This window comes from Hylobates moloch, unplaced genomic scaffold (assembly GCF_009828535.3).
Source record: "Hylobates moloch isolate HMO894 unplaced genomic scaffold, HMol_V3 SCAFFOLD_4, whole genome shotgun sequence".
NCBI lineage: Eukaryota > Metazoa > Chordata > Mammalia > Primates > Hylobatidae > Hylobates > Hylobates moloch.
In genome coordinates this window covers 8,154,499-8,176,892 of record NW_026652279.1, presented here as the reverse complement: position 1 = coordinate 8,176,892, position 22,394 = coordinate 8,154,499, and the positions used below count along the sequence as shown (strand labels likewise).

At 46.7% G+C, this 22,394-nt stretch overlaps 1 protein-coding gene across 3 annotated transcripts in view; it reads left to right on the top strand.

Moving 5' to 3' along the window:
• The window catches only part of LRIG1 (leucine rich repeats and immunoglobulin like domains 1), a 122,646-nt gene that overhangs the window by 63,856 nt on the left and 36,396 nt on the right, over positions 1-22,394 (top strand). For all 3 annotated transcript variants that reach the window (XM_032149454.2, XM_032149453.2, XM_058437142.1), the window contains exon 4: positions 20,605-20,742. In XM_032149454.2, coding sequence (XP_032005345.1) covers positions 20,605-20,742 — 138 coding nt within the window. The remainder of the gene's footprint in view (positions 1-20,604; positions 20,743-22,394) is intronic.

Genomic DNA, 22,394 nt, shown 5'->3' with positions numbered 1-22,394 from the left:
GAATAGCGCCCCTCTTCTGACCTCCCCCCGTGACGTCGTGTTCCCCTCTGCCACTGCACCTATCACATCTCTGTGTCTCCTCGGGGGCTGGGGTGAGGGGCTGATGGCACTGTAGCTGCATCCATCTTTCCTTGCAGCAGCTGCATGTAGCAGGAATCCCATCCGTGTGTGGATGAATGACTCTGAGGGACCAAGTGGAAGGCTCATCTCAAGGATAAGCGATTGTGGGGTATGGGGCAGACACTGGGTTGTTTTAGATATTTATTCAAGGTGGAGAGACAGGCTTGGGCACGTAATAATAGAAGTGGCCTGCTGAGGGATGCTGGAGGGCATGGCTCTGCAGCCGGGGATAAGACTTGTTTTCCTGGATTTACTGAAGAGGCAGGCAGGGTGTCATGGGAGAAAAAGTATTAGTGGAAACTGCCATGTGAGAGGCCGCCTGGCCCAGAGGTGGATGGTGCTTGCTCCCAGGGCTCATTGTTGGGGTTTGAGTCCTGGTTCTGCCATGTTCTAGCAGCAGCTTTTCCAAGCCTCAGTTTGCTTAGATGAGAAATTGCTCTTACCTCACCACGGATGTGTCAGAAGGGCTCTCCCAGGCTCTGCTCACTTGTTTGAGGGGCCAGCAGGTGGCTTGGGAAAGGCTTTCTCTGAAGCGAAGGTGGAGAGTCACTGTAGATCCCTGCAGGCATCCAGCCCATGCTGGGAGATGCCACCCATTCCCCGCTGCAGAGATGGAAGGAAAATGAGGGAGGTGCAGCAGGCTGCCTAGAAGATTACAGTAAGGAGTGCCTGGATTCTAGAGGTGCCAGTAGATGCATTGAGGGGGAAAAAGAGTGCTCTGCAGTCAGAAAGTTCAGAAAACCCGGAGTTGAAGGTGAGCACCTTTCTTTCCTGCAGAACATTTCAGAGCCTTTAGTGCTTGATGTTCCCTTTGAGTCTCTAAGGACAAGCAGAGGTAGTCTTCCTAAGATCATTTCATCATAGCTTTATTATGTTTTCATTTTCTTTCAGAGGTAGGAAGGGAGATTTCGGGAGCATGAGAGGTGCTGACCTAGAGAATGATAAAATCCACTCCTCACATCCCCCTGGCAGGGGAGAGTGCTGCTTCTCTGTCTCTAAATGCACATCCATGAAGTTTAGACTTCACTACCACAGGCATATATTCCCCCCTCCTCTTCAGTTCTTCCTGTGCAGGCTTGTCACAGTTTGGCTTCATTTGGAGGCTGGCACCAGACCCCCGGGCTCTGCGTTGTATGTCTTTTGACCTCTAATGAGGGGGAGAGACGTGGTGTTTCCCACAGATAGTGAGTAGTGAGCCACCTGGAATACTTGTTCTGTTGGATGTTAATGGTCGTTTCATGAAAAGGATTTTGTGGTCGTGTAAGTTTAGCAAATGCCAAAGCAAGCTGAGTGAAAGGTGTCGTTATCGTCTCTCCTAAGCCGCTTTCCTTTGCTGACCTGCTGAGGGAGTCTGCAAGAGGCGGTGGAGGAGATGCCCCTTCCTGAACTTGCCTGCGTCCAGAACCCTTTCCGTGGAACACCTCCCAAAGCCAGCATTCGAAGGATGATGCTTTGGGAGTCTGGTGTCTGGCAACCTGCGTCTGCTACTTTCTGGGCGTGCACATCTGGCACATCTTCCTTGGCCAGGTAGTGCTGGAAGAAGACACAGGGCTGGATGACAACCCCTGATGCCAGGCAGGGGCCACGCTAGCTGTCCTCAGCTTTATCAGCAACACCCTTGTGTCTAGGAGTCCCAGCCCTCAGCCGTTTCCTAAATGATGGGAAGTAATTAAACAGTTCATGCATATCCCCACATTTCAGAAATCACACAGAGCCCAATGGTAGTTGGTGCTTGGCTCTGAGACTTCAGTCATACTGTGTAAGTTTCTGCTGGTTTGAAGAGAAGTAAAGTAGAGTAGTAAGACTGAGTAAAGTAGCAGGAAGGCTGATTCCTCTGGGAACTCCCCCAGACCTTCCATCTGATTCCACCGTGAATGCCATGACACTTTTGTATTGTTGTTTTAATTATACTTTGGTATAATTGTTGATTCACATGCAGTTGTAAAAAAAAAAATATGGAGAGATCCCTCACGTACCCTTAAACCCAGTTTCTCCCAATGGTGACATCTTGTACAACTTTTCATAACCAGGATATTGACATCGATGCAGTCAGGATACAGAATATTTGTGTCATCGCAAGGATCTCTCCCCTTTATGGCCACAGTCATTTACTTTTTGCCCTCACACCCTTGGTTGTCTTTTTTTTTTTTTTTCTTTTTGAGACAGTCTTGCTCTGTCATCCAGGCTAGAGTGCAGTGGTGTCACCTTGGCTCACTGCAACCTCAGTCTTTCAGGTTTACGTGATTCTTCTGCCCCAGCCACCCAAATACCTGGGATTACAGGTATGCATCACCACACTGGCTAATTCTTGTATTTTTTTTTTTTTTTTTTTTTTTAGTAGAGATGGGGTTTCACCCTGTTGGCAAGGCTGGTTTCAAACTCCTGACCTCAAGTGATCTGCCTGCCTCGGCCTCCCAAAGTGCTGGGATTACAGGCTTGACCCCCACCATGCCCAGCCCCCCGGTTGACTTCTAATGTGTTCTCCAAATTTGTAGTTTTTTCATTTAGAGTTTTATATAATGGAATAATAAAGTATGGATAACCTTTTGGGATTGGCTTTTTTCACTCAGCATAATTCCCTGGAGGTTCATCTAGGTTATTGTATGTGTCGTTTCATTCCTTTTTAATCACAGAGTTGTATTCCATAATATGGATGTGCTGTACTTTAACCATTCACCCGATGAAGGACATCTAGAATGTTTCCAGTTTGGGGCTATTTTTAAAAAACACTGCTATGAACATTTGTGTTTGGGTTTTTTTTGTTTGTGTGAACATAAATTTTCACTTCTCTGGGATAAATGCCCAGGAGTGCAATTGACAGGTCATATGGGAGTTGCATGTTTAGTTGTTTTAAGAAACTGTCAGACTCTTCCAGAATGGCCGTACCATTTGACATTTCTACCGGCAATGTATAGGCAATTCCGTTTCTCCACATTATGGCCAGCATTTGGTGGTGTGTTTTGTTTTTTTTTTTTTTTAATTTTTTTGAGACAGAGTCTCACTCTTGCTCAGGCTGGAGTGCAGTGGCACGATTTCTGCTCACTGCAACCTCTGCCTCCTGGGTTCAAGTGATTCTCATGCCTCAGCCTCCCCAGAAGCTGGGATTACAGGCTTGTGCCACCACGCCTGGCTAATTTTTGTATGTGTAGTAGAGACGGGGTTTCGCCATGTTGGTCAGGCTGGTCTTGAACTCCTGACCTCAAATGATCCACCCGCCTCGGCCTCCCAAAGTACGGGATTACAGGTGTGAGCTACCGCGCCTGGCTGTGGTGTTGTTTTTTTTTAAATTTCAGCCATTCTGATAGGTGTGTAGTGATACCTCATTATGGTTTTCGTTTGTATTTCCATGATGACCAATGATGTTAAGCATCTTTTCATTTGCTTACTTGCCACTTGTAGATTCTTTTTGGTAAAATGTCCATTCAAGCCTTTTGCCCATTTTCTGATTGGATTTTTTGGTTGTTTTTTGTTATTGTTTTGCTCTTGAGTTTTGTGAGATGTTTATATAGTCTGGATATATATTCTGGATACTAGTTCTTTGTTAGATATGTGATTTGTAAATACTTTCTCTCAATCTGTAGCTTGTCTTTTCATCTTAGCAGAGTCTTTCACTGAACAAACATTTTTAATTTTGATAAAGCCTATTATGTGTTAAGTTTTCATTTTATGGATTGTGCTTTTAGCGTCAGGTCTAAGAATTTTACCTAACTCTAGATCCCAAAGATTTTCTCCTGTCTTTTCTCTTGGAAGATCTGTAGTTTTATGTTTTGCATGTAAGTTCATGATGACATTTTTAAAAGCCTGAAATAAGGAAGAAACTTGAAGTTTGTGGTTCCACGAAAGAAACAGCAAGAATTGCTTCTCATAGGACCCCAGCGTGGACAAGGCAAGGGGTGAGATGGTTCTGGGGTACAGAGAAGGGGTGCTGCAGACAATGCCACTTTGGTGTTGTAACAGATCATTTTGGGGGTGGGTGAAGAAGGGCTGCGTTAAAGGGCCAACTCCTTAATCCCACCCATACCCATCCTTAACCCTCCCAGAGTACCGTCAGGTCATATGCTGAAGGCTTGCGAAATTGCATGGTAAGAGATATTCTAAATCGTATGATCGGGAGATCAAAGTCTTTCAGATGGGGCAGGAAGCAGGCCTGGTTTTATTTTTAAAGGCATATCAGTGGCATCACTCCCCAGAGGAGGAGAGGATCTTGTCTTAGAGGCTGCAGCCAAGTGCTGAAACAGCTTCCTCCTTTGCCTGGAACTGCAGAGCTGTCAGGAAGCTGGCATGTGAATCTCAGGGAATGTGCCAGTGGCCAGTAGAGGTGAGGGGCCCGTGTGTGACCTCAGAGGGAGCTTTAGCGCCGCAGCACCCACAGTCCCCTCTCTGTCCTCATAGCCACAGCCTGTCTGGTCTGGCTTACTGTGCCACTGTCGCTCGAGAGAGCGGCACAGCCTGGAGTCAGAGGATACCTATGCTTGCATCCTGGTTAACTGGGTGACTTCAGACTAGGGTCTTAACCTCTCTGATTCTGGAGTAGGTGGTGCCTTCTCTGGTGTGGTGGTAAGCAATGAGTGAACAAGTTTCTTCTGTTCCCTGGAGAGTGCTCAGTTCTGTGCCGTTATACTTACTGCCTGAGGAAATAAGAGCCACTCTCACCCACCTATTTAGGATGGGGACGTGGCCACTGACTACTCCAGTCATCCTAAATATAAATAGAGGTGGTCTGGCTGGGCCCCCCGGCAATGGTGTGTTGACATGCTGTGGGCTGAGGGAAGCCTATGTGTGGGTGTGGAGGTGTGTGGGCCCCTGGCAGGACTGGGGATGAACAGTGGCTTGTGACAGGACATTCCTCTTCTTGTTCCCTCTGTATCTGCAGAGTCAGGTCCTGCCTCTGCTCCAGTCACATGGTGTGGCCCCAGCGTAGGGTTATCCCTGTCCCTGGTGGATGCCGAGAAGAGGTGGGAGGTGTGGGGTGCTATCAAGAGAAGCTGTCTTCCTCAGGTTTCTTCTGCCCACTTCCCTTGTGAGGCAGTTCCACATCCTGACTAGGAGTGTGGGATATGGATTCCTGTTGTGGGCTCCAGTCCCAGCTGCACTGCTTCCTGCTGTGTAACCTTCAGCAAGTGAGGTGACCTTTTCATGCCTTAGCATCCCCATCTGTAAAATGGGGACAGTAATAATGGCCACCTCTGGGGTTGTCATGAAGATTAAATGAGGGAAGATGTTAAGAGTGAAGCCAGCGCCTAGCTACTGGTAAGCAGTAACAAAATGTTAGATTTGTCCCCACTGTTCCTGCCATTATGGCCACTCCTGCCACCCCTTCTACTGGAAAGAAAATGCAGTGTGCCTCCTCCATAACTGAGCATCAAGGGCAAGCTCCCTGGACATCCATGGCCCTGTGCAGCATTGGAACCACTTCCCTGGAGGCCACAGAAGCACCAGGGCTCCATTCCAGCTCCAGCTACAAAGGCCCTTTGAAGTTTGCACCACCTGGAGCAGGATTTTGTGCCATTAGAGTGTCGGGGGCAGGGGGTTCAGGAGGAGGTTCTGCGTGGAAAACCCTCCTTTGTGCCTGGTGGACTGGTGGTGGAACTGCTCACGCCACCTTGGGCTGTACCAACCCTACGCAGCTCTCCACCACACTTCTTAGTCTGCTCTGCACTTAAGGATTAGGTCCCAAAGTTCAGTGTCTACGTTTTCATTAACTGCTTTGTAAATATAAATTTAATGTCACATAATTGACAGGCAGTATGCAAAATGGGGTGGGGATTCCATTATCATCGTACTGTGAGAACAACATAGTGTATTCACTACCTTTTTTTCTATGTGTATCTTCTAGAGAGGGACAGTCATGTGAGTTGGTGGGCTGTGTGCCCTGCTTTTGGTTTAGCATAGTGGCATGGGCAGTCTCCAGGTGCGTGAGTGCTGCAGACTGCTTTGCTCAAGGCTGAGATGGAAGGGTGGCTGTGAGAAGGAGGTTCATTTTGCTCCCTTTGGGAATTTGGCATGAGGTCAGCATGTTTCTCATCAGTGGTTCCATTTTTTCAGGGCCTAGTTGGTGAGGTCAGAGGAACAGAGACCACGATAGCTCTCATGTCAGAGCTCACTGGTCTTGGACTCCTGGGTGACCCCCTCCCCCAGTTGCTGACCAGTCCCTATGGAACTTGGGCAGAGGAGGTCCTTGTTGTGTGAAGTGCAGTATCTCCGTCATTTCACACCCCTGGGCTCGGGACTTCCCACCTCACCCTAGTTGGCGGAGCCTTCTTTGGAGGAAAACTGTGCATGGCAGCGTCTTGACACCCTCCAACGTGGGCGGTGCGGGCGCTCCTTGCTTAAAGTTTCTGGGGTTAGTCCCTGGCCTTAAGGGGCACTCTCATCACCTCATTGATGATCGTTGCCATCTCACCTTTTCTGCTTTTCTTGGCCAGAAACAGTTACTCGGTCCCTGGAGTCTGGGTGAATCCACGTCTCTCGTTCTGTGTCCTCGTTTTCTTTCCTCCTTCCCTCGAGGGGCAGAGCTGAACAGGCAGGGACACATGTGCCCTGACAATTGTAATGAAGTACACTTCGCCTTGTTCTCAAAGGGAAATCAGAGGAGTTCAGTTCAGCTGTGCCGTACCCGGACTCCACGGTTGTGCCGGGGTTGGTGGCTCCACATGACACAGCTTGATAGCCCGGTGCTCTGCCAACTTTCAGGCTGGGGCCTGTGCTCTACGAGGGCTGAGATCTTGTGGCGGGGTCTCGGTGTGGTGGAGGGAACACCATCAGTGTGCTGGGGTGTAGGGTAGCAGGTCACCAGGGAAAGGAAAACAAAGGCAGAAGAAAATAGGGATGCATTGACACATTTAGGGGAAGACAAAGCCCCAAGAGATAATCAAGTGGCTTTGTTGGCCCTGAGCAAAAGCGATAAATACGTTTGGCTCTTCTGACCCGGAGGTGCCCATATGTGGTTGGGAATTCTGGTGGAAGTGGCTCATTGTTCATCTCTGGCCCAACTTGGGCCTGGCTTTTCATCTCTTGGCCCAACCTGGTACTGCTTTGCCATGCCCAAATGCCAAGACAGCTGACCTCTGTGTGGACATGGAACTAACTCCTCAAGCCCCTTAGAAGTCCCTGCCCATGTTAGGATGGCATAGCCTTTCTCCCTGGGGAATGTGATCCAAATGTGGCTTTTACAGCTTCCTCGGGTCAGCAGTGTCCACGTGGAACTCCTAGGGGAGGCGTGCAGATGGGGACCTCAGGCAAGGCCGAGCTGCGGCTAGAAGTGAGTGAGGGAGAGATTGTTGGCCAGCCTTGGACAAGCATAATTGTCTCAACATTGCAAGCCTGGTGAGCCAGTGAGGGCCTGTGTTTGGGGTTCAGTTGAATGTGGGAAATGCGTAAGTAACCCCCACCCCATGCTATTTGAAAATCCATCATATTCGACATTTGCTTTTAAATTGGTCTGTCAGCTTCCCTAACTTTTTAAAAAAAGTTAACTCCACGTTGTGTCTTAAATTTTTTTCTTTTTAAAAGTTTTTAATTGGATGATTGGTCCTGCCTCAGTGTTTTATTTATTTATTTATTTTCCTGAGTAATGTTCCTTGGTTCAGGTTTGTTGTGGTGAATGTAAGATATTGAACTAAAGTTGTAATTTGTTTATTTATTCAACAAATATTGATTGAGTACCTTTTAAGTTCTAAACGTTATTCTGGGGGCTAAGGCTATAGCAGTCAATACGATAGACTAAAAAATCCTAGCCGGTGTGCAGTTTACGTTCTACCCAGTCAAGACTGCAGGACTACTCAATACTGTAGGAGGTTTTGTTTTGTTTTTAATTAATGGACTTCTATAGCAGTTGTAAGTTTACAGAAAAATCGAGTGGAAAGTACGGAGAGTTCCCATATGCCCCCCCCCCCCTCTCTTCTCTCTCCCCCTCACACACACACACACCCACCCACCCTGTTTCCCCTATTGTTAACATCTTGCATCAGTGTGGTACATTTGTTATAATTGATGAGTCAATATCGATCCGTTATTACTAAAGTTTATAGTTTACATTAGAGTTCAGTCTTGCTTCTGACAAATGTATAATCACATGTGCCCGCCATTACAGAGTCATACAGAATAGCTTCACTGACCTAAAAATCCACTGTGCTGAACCTGCTCATCTCTCTCTCCCCAGCCTCTGGCAGTTAAATATTTTTACTGTCTCCATAGTTTTGCCTTTCTCAGAATGTCATATATTTCGAGTCATACAATTGGTAGTCTTTTCAGGTGGGCGTCTTTTACTCAACAATGTGTATTTCCTTAGGAGTTTTGCTGTTGTTGTTGTTTATTTGTGCATCTTAAATGCAGAACATTCTGATAGTTTGGATTGGATCCTGGTGATCTGCAGTCATTCATGAGTTGGGTCACTCTAGACTTCACAGAACAGTGGTGACCGGCTGTTGATCGTACCTGGATTTCTTCGTTTCAGGGATCCGGGGCTTTCAGTTCAATGGGTGTAAGCTGATGGGTGGGAGAACCAAATGGGGTCTGCTGTAGCAAGGTCCCTGGGGTTAGGTAGTCTCAGGGGGCTGGGACATTGGGTCGTCTTTGCAAGGAGTTAATGGAGACTGTTTGTTGAAGACCCAAAGGAGAGGGTGACCCTAAAGGAAGTGAACGGGTTGGGAGGTTGGTTGACACAGCCCAGTCCTGCCTTTGGAGAGGTTGACCCTGCCTGGTGGAGGCTGTTTATCCCGCCACTGGGCTGCTCTTGTTTTTTATCCAGTCTCCACCTGAATAAACAGATCTGGAACGTCATCTGCAGCCAGGCTGAGAATCTGCCAAAATTCCCCAGGGAACTGGTGATTCACCAGCAGCAGGGGAAGAGAGGGAACAAGCAAGAGAGAGAGACCTGCTTATTCTGATTCTCATTTCCTGTCCAGCAAATAACCCAGGCTGGGCTGTTTCTTACGAGACAGCAGTTCTTTGAGTAAATGATCAATTTCTGCAACAGAACAAATGATTTTGGTTTTAATTTTTAAGAAGATGGATGTAAAGCAGACTAGAGGGAAATGGTTTCAACTGTCATTCTGAGAAGAGAGACTTTTATTCAAGTTGGCTTAGGAAAGCTCTTCTGTACTCACTTGTTCTTGAAAAATATCTCATCTTTGTTTTCAAGTTGTATATGGGCATTGGTCCTGGCACAAGTGCATTGTCGTAAGCTGTGGACTTTAGCATCATTATTTCTTGCCATTTTGAGACTTAGAATTATTCTTTTTTGTTTGTTTGTTTGTTTTTGGCGATCATTAGGCCCTCACTTACTTTAAAAAATTCTGCTGGACACCTGAACAAGATTAGATTGAGCTTGGCCATGTTCGGTGGCCCCAGGCTGTATTCCTAATGTGTTTTTTGGGGAGGGGTCAGAAAGGGGACCTATGAGGGCAGTGGCATCTGAGAATGTGGTCAAATGAAGCAGCATGAAACGGGGCACTTGGAGCTAATGGTTTTCAGATTCGTTTCAACCTTGGGGGACTTGGTTTAAAAGAAAACTACCAGTGTCTACTAAGGCCAGACATATGCAAGCTCAATGACCTGAGTAGCAATTCCATGCCTGGACATTGCACGCCTGCCAAAAATGCCTGCAGACATGCACCAGAAAGCACGTGCAGAAGACAAGTCCGTGTTCATAGCTGTGATTTTTGCAGTAGTCTGAATTGGAAATAACTCAGTGTCCGTCAACAATAGAAAGAAAAAATAAATTGCTGTATGTTCTGTCAATAGATATATCATATACACTGATAGAAAAGAATTAACTACTGCTAATGCAGCAACCCAGATGGATCTCATAAACAATGTTGAGTGGAAGTAGCCAAATAAAAAAGGGTATGTACGGAACAGTTTTGTGTCTGTACAGCACAGAAATAGGCAGAATTAATTGTGGGTGGTAGAAATTAGAAGTTTCTTTTGGGAGGAATAACAACCGGGAAACAGGAGGAGGGAGGCTTCTGGGTGCAGAAATTTTTCTCTACATTTTGTAAAAATCCCTTATATTTCAATAAAAATGTTTACAAACAAAACAACTGCCAGCATTTGACCATATGGCCTGTCTGATAGTGCTGCAATTTTTTTTTAATTTTTTTTAAGAGATGAGGGTCTCACTGTGTTGCCCAGGCTGGTCTTGAACTCCTGGCCTCAAGCAGTCCTTCTCCTGTTGTCTCCCAAAGTGTTGGGATTACAGGCCTGAGTCACTGTGCCCAGCCTGTATCTTCTGACAAGGAGAAATCATCACCTTCATGTGTGTTTCTGAAATGGTTAATGTTTTTTGGCATTTGCAGTCATAAAGTACATCTTAGGTAGGCATCAGGGCTGGTGTGCCCTGTACTAAGTTTCATCTTCCGTCAGTAATGTGAGGGTCTCAGATAGTCTCACATTGTGTGGATTCCAGGTGTGATACGTTGTTAAGCTACACTGTAGCCTCAGAAGGCGTATGTGAATCTGTGCACGCCTTCATTCATTTTGATTATTTTGAGTGCCTGCTGTGTGTGGGCGGTGACACTGAGTGTGGTACAGAGCCTTGGTAAGAATTCCACTGCAGCACCATGATGGGCAGAGTGCTGCAGGGTGTGGAGTTTGATGAAATCTGTCTGCCAGGATCACTTTGTTGGGGTAATGGGGGCCGGGGGTGTTAGATTTTTTTTTTTTTCCCAGTCCAGGGCTAGATTATGTGAAACTTATTTTCTAGCCAGAGGTTCGGGAGAAGCAAAGAGCTATAATGTCGATTTTGCTTATTCATTAAGTAAGACGTGTTAAGATTTGACCTTGAAGTAAAACTGTGGTAGATTTGCCATTTTCGGTGAGAGTCCACACTCAAGTAGTTGACTGTGGACTTTGTGAATCACCATAATTGTCTGGAAGAGTGGAAGGGCACAGCTTCTTAGATCTTAGGGATGGGGAGCTGGCCAGCTTCAGTATGTTTCAGACTAATTGGCGGAACTAAAATGAGGAAGGACATACAGTGTGGATTTCTGTCTTCTGTAAGGTAATCCTGTTTGCCCATCTATCTTCACTGGCTCCAGTAAGAAACCTGGTTGATCTCTTGAGGAACATAACAGTGGTAGAGACTTATGTTCCATTTCACTTTCTGAAGAGGTAGAAAAGACATTGGCAGAAAAGACTGTGATTAGTGATGTCTGACATGGGCCCTGGAGGGACAACGGGAAAGTTTTCTCTCTGCAGTTAAGAGGTATTTCCTTATTTTGCAGGTCGTTAAACGAGATAGAGAAAGAGTGATTTATACATGGTTCCAAAATTGCATAAAAGCAAGAATTAGAGTCTGGGTCTCTGCCCCCCAAGAAACACAAACTGGTTGCCATAGTGTGGCACTGTAGTGTGCCATAGGTCAGCACACTACAGACAGTTGTCCCAATCCTGGCCCACTGCTTGTTTTTGTAAATAAAGTTTTATTGGAACATAGCCACACTCATTCATTTACATACTGTCTGGCTGCTTTTACATTATAACAGCAGAACTGAGTGGTCATTACAGAAACAGTATGACCCACAAAGCCTAAAAATTTACCATCTGGCCCAATGTAGAATAAGTTTGCTGACCCCTGGTGTAGAAAATAGGTGCATAATTTCAGGGGTCAGAAATTACCCACTTGACCTACCTTGTCCCAACTGCCTTTGATCTCCTTGCCCTTTCTTCCTGGCTGTTATCTGTGACATGAGATCTTTTCCACCACTAACGGGAATACCTTGTAAACCAGGCTTTCACAGAACTGTAGTGGAACAATCACTTATGAGACAAAGTTTTAAATGTTGGTTTCAAATGCCTCCATCTGTTTCACTGTCTAATTTAACATCAGCTCTGAAAATGTAGCCAAGTGGGGAGAGCTTATCTTGCCTGCCTTCTGCCTTTGAAGACTGATTTTATTTTTGAAGCCTTTAACAGGTGTTGGTTTAATAGACTTCTGCTGTATTAAGTTCTCCTCACTCCAGAGGGCAGCCCAAGGGGTAAACTGACACTGTGGATGGAGGCGAATGCCACCACACACTTCCCCCGGTCCCTGTAAGTGCAGAATCACTGGTTTTGTCTGGTTGCAGAGAAAGGCTGCGCTGTTCCTTTGATGAGGCCAATAAGAACTATTCCTAGCACAACACTGTCCTCTTGCCTTGCACCATCTTCACCCTTTGTTGTAAACTTAAGTGGATCCCTTTGCAGCTTACCTTCCCTAATAGTAAAGATACTCGTTCCTCCCTTGATGGCACATCTGTCAAGATCTCAAAGAAACTGCCCTGTTCTTTCCATCCAGAACATTCAAAGTAAAAACTTGAGCTGTATCTGCCTTATTTGCTGAGATTTGGTCACATGAAGTCCTGTGCACATTTGCTCCTCACGCAGGACTCTGGGAAGCTTGTATCAGAGCTGGGCCACCTGGCCGAGGCCAAGCTACGTAGACCAGTCTGAGTTGACCGAGAATTGGCCAGCTAATGTTCAGATTTAGCCAAGCTTTGGAAGTTTGTGGGTGGAAATCTGGGCCAGTGCCCTTAACATTCTGCCAGGAGAGCCTCTCGGATGGGCTAGATAGGGTCATGCTTCCCTGGGCTTGCATCCCGGCTCCTCTTGCTTCCCAGCTGTGTGACCTTGGGCAAGCTCCAGCAGACCTCTGAGCCTCAATTTCTTCAGTTGCCTAAGTATAGATGCTTCTCAACTGGCAATGGAGTTATGTCCAGATAAACCCATCCTAAGTTGAAAATATCATTAAGCAAAACATGCATTTAATACCCCTAACCTCCTGAATACCACAACCTGGTGTCTACCTTAAATGTGCTCAGAACACTCCTATTAGCCCACAGTTGGGCAGAATCATCTAACACAAAGCCCGTTTTATAATAAAGTGTTGAATATCTCATGTAATTTGTTGAATACTGAGTGGAAAACAGAATGGTTGTATGGGTACTTGAAGTACAATTTCTATTGAATGTGTATAGCTTTTACACCATTGTGAAGTCAAAAAATCGTTAAGCCGAACCGTCGTAAGTCAGGGGCTGCCTATAGAGATAATAGTACCTACCTTGTTAGACTGCTGTGTGATGGCATTGATGCTTTGCCCAGGATCTGTTATATACATAATAGGTGTTCATTAATTGGTCAGCTGTTCAGAGGCAATAAAAAGAGGTATGGATTTTCTTGGGAACTGTGCATTTAGTTATGTTAAAGGAGTGACCACTTGGTCAGTTAGTTATGTTAAATGGTGACCACTTGGGTTTGCATGTGGCATTGAAAACATGGATAGTTTCCTGAAGGTGCAATGCCTGGTTGAGCGAGGGCAGCAGACATGTTTCCGTGGCATCAACTCTCAGGCAGGAGGTGGGAAGGCTTCCCTGCAGGGGTTTGAATGCCAGCTGTTTACTCTAACCTTCATGGAGGGGAGACCTAGAGAGGGTATCTTAGACCAGCAGGCTACCTCTGGAGTGGTGGGGTTGGTGGGGTTTGGTGGGCTTGGGTCAGGGACGTGGCCTCCGTTCCACTTGCTGTGGGAGTGGCGGTGGGGGAGTGTCATCCAGATGCTGGGGAATCTATCAGATCTCTAGCCACCCTGAATCCTGCGGAAGTTGCAGTCTGGGATTTGCTTTGAAGCGTGTGGTCTTCCCAGTGGCTGGGTTTGACACTCTCCAGCTGGAGCAGGCTTCTTTTATGCTGGAAGTTAAGAGTGAGAGCTCTGAGTCAGCCCTTCGTTCCTGAGAGGGGAGCCAGAGCTGCTTGTTTGCATTGAAATATGTCAGAAGAGTAGACAAGAACCAGTCATTAATTTTATTCTTTTTTCCAGAGCACCTCCTACAGACTAGCTCCTTAGCCTGGCTCTCTTGACACAAACATGACTACTAAAAACAAGAACTCATTTTATTGGGCAGTTGTTACATGTCAGGTCGTATCAGCCCATGGGGTATGTGAACTTCACACATCACTTTACAGAGGGGCCTTTTCTGAGGCTCACACCTGTGAGTGGGATAGCTGGGATTTGAACATGGGCAGGGAGACACTCAAAGCATATTGTTCCACAGTGCTGTGCCGTGTTCCAGAGCAGGAAGAACTCCACATGTGCCTTGGAGGCCATGGACGGGACTTACTTGGGAGACACAAGAATCATCATTTGAGATTTAGACAGAGGAGTGCTGTGAACTGACTTGCATTTTGTTTTAATTTTTTTTTTTTTTTGAGATGGAGTTTCGCTCTTGTTGCCCAGGCTGGAGTGCAGTGGTGTGATCTTGGCTCACTACAACCTCTGCTTCCCGGGTTCAAGCAATTCTCCCACCTCAGCCTCCTGAGTAGCTGGGATTACAGGCATGCGCCACGCGCCACCACCCCCGGCTAATTTTTTATTTTTAGTAGAAACAGGGTTGCTCCATGTTGGTCAGGCTCGTCTCAACCTCCTGACCGCAGGTGATCTGCCCACCTCAGCCTCCTAAAGTGCTGGGATTACAGGCGTGAGCCACCGTGCCTGGCCTTGTTTTAATTTTAAATTGTGGTAAAATACACATAACATAAAATTTACCATCTGAAGTGTTTTTTTAAAATGTAGAGTTCAGTGGTGTTAAATGCATTTATGTTGTGCAACCAGTCTCCAGAATTTTTTTCCATCTTGCAAAACTAAAACCTCATACCCATTTGATACGGTTTGGCTGTGTCTCTACCTAGATCTCATCTTGAATTGTAACCCCCACAATTCCCATGTGTCATGGGAGGAACCCAGTGGGAGGTGATTGAATTATGAGGGCGAGTCCTTCTTGTGCTGTTCTCATAACAGTGAATGTGTCTGGCGAGATCTGATGGTTTTAAAAACTGGAGTTTTCCTACACAAACTGTCTTTTTGCCCACTGCCATCCATGTAAGATGTGATTTGTTCCTCCTCGCCTTCCACCGTGATTGTGAGGCCTCTCCAGCCACGTGGAACTGTGAGTCCAGTTAAATCTCTTTCTTTTGTGAATTGCCCAGTCTTTCTGTCTTTATCAGCAGCGTGAAAATGAACTAATATGGTAAATTGGTACCAGTAGAGTGGGGCATTGCTGAAAACATACCTGAAAATGTGGAAGTGACTTTGGAACTGGATAACAGGCAGAGGTTGGAGCACTTTGGAGGGCTCAGAAGGCAGGAAAATGTGGGAAAGTCTGGAACTTTCTAGAGACTTGTTGAATGGCTTTGACAAGAATGCTGATAGTGATATGAATAATAATGTCCAGGCTGAGGTGGTCTCAGATGGAAATGAGGAATTGTTGGGAACTAGAGCAAAGGTGACTCTTGTTATGCTTTAGCAAAGAGACTGGCAGCATTTTGCCCCTGCCCTGGAGATTTGTGGAACTTTGAACTTGAGAGAGATGATTTAGGGTATCTGATGGAAGAAATTTCTAAGCAGTAAAGCATTAAAGATGTGACTTGGGTGCTGTTAAAGGCATTCAGTTTCAAAAGGGAAACAGAACATAAAAGTTTGGAAAATGTGCAGCCTGACAATGCAATAGAAAAGAAAATCCGATTTTCTGAGGAGAAATTCAAGGTGGCTGCAGAAATTTGCGTAAGTAATGAGGAGCTGAATGTTAATCACCAAGACAATGGGGAATATGTCTCCAGGGCATGTCAGAGATGTTTGCAGCATCCCCTCCCATCACAGGCCTGGAGGCCTAGGAGGAAAAAGTAGTTTTGTGGGGCAGGCCCAGGGTCCCTGTGTTGTGTGCAGCCTAGGAACATGGTGTCCTGTGTTCCAGCTGTGGCTGAAAGGGGCAACATAGAGCACAGACCATGGCTTCAGAGGGTGGAAGCCCCAAGTCTTGGCGGCTTCCATGTGGTGCTGAGCCTGCAGGTGTGCAGAAGTCAAGAATTGAGGTTTGGGAACCTCCGCCTAGATTTCAGAGCATGTATGGAAATGCCTGGATGCCCAGGTAGAAGTTTGCTGCAGGGGCAGGGCCCTCATAAAGCACCTCTGCTAGGGCAGTGTGGAAGGGAAATGTGGCGTGGCCCTCATGAAGAATCTCTGCTAGGGCGGTGTGGGATCCCCCACACAGAGTCCCTACTGGCACACTGCCTAGGGAAGCTGTGAGAAGAGGGGCACTGTCCTCCAGACCCCAGAATGGTAGATCCACTGACAGCTTGCACCGGGCACCTGGAAAAGCCGCAGACACTTGATGCCAGCCTGTGAAAGCAGCTGGGAGGGAGGCTGTAGCCTGCAAAGCCATAGGGGTGGAGCTTCCCCAAGACCATGGGAACCCATGTCTTGCATCAGCGTGATCTGGATGTGAGACATGACTGCCCCACTGGATTTTGGACTTGCATGGAGCCTGTAGCCCCTTTGTTTTGGTCAATTTCTCCCAGTTGGAATGGCTATATTTACCCAATACTGGTACCCCCATTGTATCATGAAGTAACTAGCTTCCTTTTGATTTTACAGGTTCATAGGCAGAGGGACTTGCCTTGTCTCAGATGAGACTTTAGACTGTGGACTTTTGAGTTAATGCTGAAATGAGTTAAGACTTTGGGGGACTGTTGGGAAGGCATGATCGGTTTTGAAATGTGTGGATGTGAGTTTTGGGAGGGGCCAGGGGCAGAATGATATGGTTTGGCTGTGTCCCCACCCAAATCTCATCTTGAATTGACTCCCACAATTCCTATGTGTCATGGGAGGGACCCAGTGGGAGGTGATTGAGTTATGGGGGCAGGTTTTTCCCACACTGTTCTCATGATAGTGAATGAGTCATAAGATCTGATGGTTTTAAAAACAGGAGTTTCCCTGCACAAGCTCTTTTTTTTGCCTGCTGCCATCCACGTAAGACATACTTGCTCCTTTTTGCCTTCTGCCATGATTGTGAGGCCTCCCCAGCCACATGGAACTGTGAGTCCAGTTAAACCTCTTTCTTTCATAAATTGCCCAATCTCAGGTATGTCTTTATCAGCAGCCTGAAAATGGACTAATACACCGTTAAACAACAGGTCTTCCTTCTGTGGTCTCCGCAGTCCCTGGAAACCAACATTCTACTTTCTGTTTCAGTGAATCTGACTACTGTAGCTACTCACATAAGTGGAATCATACAGCATTTGTCTTTTTGTGACAGGCATCTTTCACTTGGCATCATGTCCTCAGTGCTCATCCATTCGGTAGCATGTGTTAGAGTTTCTTTTCTTTTTAAGGCTGAGTAATATCTCATTGCATGTGTATACAACATTGATGGACATTTGGGCGGTTCCACCTTTGGCTGTGGTGAGTAATGCTTCTATGAACAGGAGGATACACATGTCTCTGAGGTCTGCTTTCAGTTCTTTTGATACGCAGAAGTGGAATTGTGGGATCATATGGTGCGCCTCTGTTTAATTTTTTGAGGACTCTCCATACTGTCGTCTTCTGCAGGTGCACCACTGTTTTACATTTGTACCACTGGCATACAGGGTTTCACTTTCTCCACATCCTCACCCACACTTGTTATTTTCTGTTTTTTTGTTTGTTTGTTTGTTTGTTTGTTTTAATAGTAGCCATCCTGGTGGGTGTGAGGTGACTTCTCGTTGTGGTTGTGATTTACATTTCCCTAATGAATGGTGATGTTGATCATCTTCTCGTGCTTGTTGGCCATTTGTGTGTTTTCTTTGGAACAATGTCTATTCAGTTCTTGGCTCATTTTAAAAATCAGGTTGGTTGTTTTTTTGTTGTTGTTGAGTTGTAGAGGTTCTTTATATCTGGATATTAGCCCCTTGTCAGAAATGTGATTTGCAAATATTTTCTTCTATTCCGTGGGATGTCTGAAGTGACTTATTTTTAACAGGTCTCTCTGGCTGCTGGGTTGGGAGTAGACTGTAAGTGGGCAAGGATAGAAGGTCTAGTCATTAGCCCATGAGCGTGGTTATCTTCCATTTCCAAGCTAGAACATTTTGAATCATTATTGATGCCCCCAGTTGTCATCTCCAGCCCCCACCAGGGCAGGTGTCTCAAGGTAGGATGCTGAGGTTGGGAGGAGACAGGCGGGGAGAGGCCAGTAGCTTGGATCAGAGGGTGGAGCTGGTAGGGTGGGCAGGACCTAATCAGAGGGTCTCTTGTGCTTGTCTCTGTATTGCCGCCTTCTCTCTCCTGGCCCACTGTGGCATCCATTCCCAACTTGTTAGCTTGGCCTGAGAGGCATTTGCTGTTGTGGTCGTGCCCACCCTACCAGCTCTGCAATCTGATCCAAGCTTCTGGCCTCCCCCGACCTGTCTCCTCCTGGCCTCAGCATCCTACCCTCAGACACTCATCCTGGCACCTGGCACCCTTGCTCTTCTCACAGACCCTGCCGCTGTGGCCCTCACCCCCACACACCCTTGTCTCCCATCTCCATGGCTGCCTCTTCTGCCAAATGGGGAACTTTCCCAGCGGGTGAAAGAGACTTGTCTTCTGCACAGGGTCCTTTATGCAGAGTGGGGCCTGGATTGTGTTTGATTCAGTGAATGAAAAGACTGACAAGAAAGAAGCAAAAGGTAGCAGACTACAGACAAAGACTGAGGAGACAGGGGAGGAGGTCGGGGAGAGGACAGAACTGGCGTGGGAGAGATGTTGGGCCTGCAGCTGTCCCACGGCTTCGCAATGTAAGGCCTCACCCCCTCTTTGTGCCCTTCTGGGCCGGTGGCGCCTGTCCCTTCTGCCCAGCGCAGACCCTTTTTCTGGCTCCCTGATAACCATATTCACAGTTCCCGGATAAGACTCAGCTCTGTCGCCTTTATTTCTTGTTCTTTTTCTTCCCGTACTTTACATAATAAAGGTTTTCTTCTGTTTTTTCCTTTGGAGCCAGAAAACTGAAGAGACTATCTTTAGTAAAGAACTTAATAGAGAACTCAAAGGAAGTGGCTTTGGGGGCCGGGGAGGAGAGGAAGGGAAAGGGTCCTTTCATGCCAGGGAGGTTCTGTGTGCAGAGTTGCACCCTTGGAAATGGACTTTCGAGTTCAGGGCCTGGGAGACGCATGAAAAAAACAAAGGAGTCCACGAGAAGCCCCAGAGCTTCTGGGAAAGAGGTCCTTGTTTATGCCTGTTGGAACTGATTCGGTCAAGTGTTTGTTTAAAGGAGATGCCACTTGGTAAGCGACGCCTGGCTTACTTGTGTTGCGTTCAAGAATGCTTTGATTGGCCGGAGATGCTGACACTGTTTATTCAGAACTGGCTCGAGTGCGAGTGCCTGGAACCTAGAGGCCCAGCGCCACCACGCAGCAGATTCCTAAGTGTCTAATATTGGAGCGAGGGCTGCAGTGGTTTGACTCTGCCAGGCGGCGCCAAACCCACAGCGGGGCAGTTAGCTACCTCTAGCCTTGGCTAGCGTTCGTCTTTCTCTTGACTTATAACTGTTACTTGTTTATATAGTGGGTTTGACAGAAAGTAGATTAAAGGTGCACACAGGCCAGCTGCGGTGGCTCACGCCTATAATCCCAACATTTTGGGAGGCCAAGGCGGGTGGATCATGAGGTCAGGAGATAGAGACCATCCTGGCCAACACAGTGAAACCACGTCTCTACTAAAAAAAATTAAAAAATTAGCTGGGTGTGGCGGCGCATGCCTGTAATCCCAGTTATCTGGGAGGCTGAGGCAGAAGAATCGCTTGAACCCGGGAGGTGGAGGTTGCAGTGAGCCAAGATGGCACCACTGCACTCCAGCTTGGCGACAGAGCGAGACTGTCTCAAAAACAAAAAAACAAAACAAAACCAAAAAATACACAAGTTACAGTGGAACATTCCTGTCTTGGGAGGTGGTGACCACTAAACATTTACCTTCACATTTGCCACATGCTTTATGTGGTTTTAGGCCGGGTCGTCCCTATCCCTGAAGTGATGGGTTGTGGCCCCATCTTCCAAATGAGAAAACCGAGGCACAGTGCTTAAGATTAATGGTAGAGTCAGGAGGTTCAGGGAACTCGATTTCAATTAGACCCAGCAGTGAGCTCTTCTTTGCCATTTTAGATTGTCAGGATTTTGTTGTAATCTGTTTTTTTTTTTTTCTTTTTTTTTTGGTTTAAATCCTCTGTGTCTGGTATATGGTAGGTGTTGGTAAAATGTGAGGTGTGTAATGATGTGTTAAGCTGGGTTAAAGTGAACTCTGGGCTGTGGTGCCTATGGCTCTTGTAAGTTGTGAGGCTGGACTAGGTCTGAAGATGATGGGTGAGAGTCGGACTGGAGCTGTCTGGCTGCACAGGACAGGGCACATCCTTTATGGTGAGTGCATCGGTGGATTCTGGTCAGGTCATGCTGGTCTCACATGGTCTTCAGTGTCACTGCTTGTTGCTGCCCTTGGAGAGGGAAGCCTAGGGATAGAACTTTGATAAACTTGTCCCAGGTTGAAAATCCAATATTCTCCTAGCATCTGGCCAGCAGGTAATAACTTGATGGGAAAAGAAACAGATCTCATTTTTAAGAGTGTCACTGCATTGTAGTTATATTGGTGGGGGGTGGGGGGCAGGAATACTAGTTTCTTGTAGTTACTTTGCGAAAAGAGATGCTCAAGTCACCTCCCTTGTTGTGTTTCAGGCAGCACAATAAGATTCGCAGCGTGGAGGGGAGCCAGCTGAAGGCCTACCTTTCCCTACAAGTGTTAGATCTGAGTTTGAACAACATCACGGAAGTGCGGAACACCTGCTTTCCACACGGACCGCCTATAAAGGAGCTGTAAGTCCCTCTGTTCTGCCTCCTGTGGCTGGCACTCTGTGTGCAGCCAGCTAACAGCTTCACCGGCACCCAGTTCTGGACGCAGGAGGGATGCTTTCTTCCCTTCTCAGCCATGGCTGGGCTGAGTCAGTGGGGATGGTACAGACCCTCCCTGAGCAGGACAGGGGCGGGCCCCGTGCATACAGCACGTCCAGATCCTGCAGCATTATCCTGACATTACAGACAGACAAAGGACAGAGGCAGGAAGAGGTTACTTAGCCTGCCCAGGGGACTCAACACTCCAAGACGAGAGTCTAGGACTCAAGAACAGATCGATCTTGACCACAAAGCCTGCTTTCTTTCCCATTTCCTTGGCTGCCTCTCAGAAATGCTTCCAGAGAAGATTCAGGGAGGATGGTTAGAGGATTCACGTTGGAAGCCTGTTCGACAAGGCTTAGCTTATCAGTGCTTATCTTTCTAGTGTCATGCACTGTAAAACAAGTCATTGGGTTTGTTTGGGGGAGGGCAGTTACTCTATTCTGTGGGTTTTCAGCACCTTTTAGGTTTATCTGTTTCTCTTTTACCCATATTAATGTCCCATCTCACACACAATGGATGGTAGACAGGAAGGGAAAAAAAGTTAAAACCTACTTAATCAACTACTTGTTGGTAGGAAAAGTGTTACTCTGGGAAAGAAACTGCAACCCCAGGCTAAAGAGACGTTTTCCAATTCCAGGTGAGTTTTCATTCCGTGTGTCATTGCTGTTCCAGAGTTAACTTTGGAGCTCATTTGCAAGGCTAGTTTAGGGGTCGTTGTGACCCATCTTTTCAGGGAGGGTAAGGTTTGGCACATGGATTTTCCAAGTAAAGACCGCAAGGAGAAGAGTGATTTCTTTCTTAGCCTGCATTAGGGCGCCAGAGTTGGGACCAGGAGGCCTTGGCTTTTGTGAAGCCTCCAGTGTGGGCCCTCAAAAGGTGTCCACGTGACACCACTTTGCTTGGGACAAAGAAACCATAACTGCTACACTAAGTTGCTCTGACCTCTCCCTGCACAAAAGCGGGAGGGACTTTCTATTTTGGCAGCTATTGGGTGATATATCTTCATCACACAGGCTGTTCTTTAATCTGGGGTGTTGAGAACAAACAGTCCAGCCCCATTTGCAAAGAAACCTTATGTGCCTTGTCCTAGGCCACTGTGTGCTGGAGAGACAAAAAGTGCCTTGCTCCCTTCCACCCTCTGTGGTAGAAAATCCTCTCTGGTCTTTCTCCTTTTCACTTAGGCCAGAAAAAGCAGCATTTGTTTGGGGAAGGCAGAGGAGAGGTGTTGGAGACCACTTGTCACAGGAATGCCATATTGTTCCTCCTTGTACTTTCTTTTCTTTTTTATTACTTGATATAATTTGCATACAGCAAGATGCACAGATCTGAGCTGCAGACTTCTATGCCTTTTGAGAAGCGGTGTCTGCCTTTCTGTATTGTCACGGGAGATGCCCCGACTTAATCATGCTGTAAGTGTAGGTACCATGACATATTGCTTGTTTTCCAAAGGGATTCTGCACAGGTCTCTTCAGCTGGAGTGTTTCTTTGAGGCATTTAAAATTACAGAAATGAATTGGTTTATACATATACGTTATGTAATTCATATAGCAAGACCCACCTCAAAACTAAAAGCT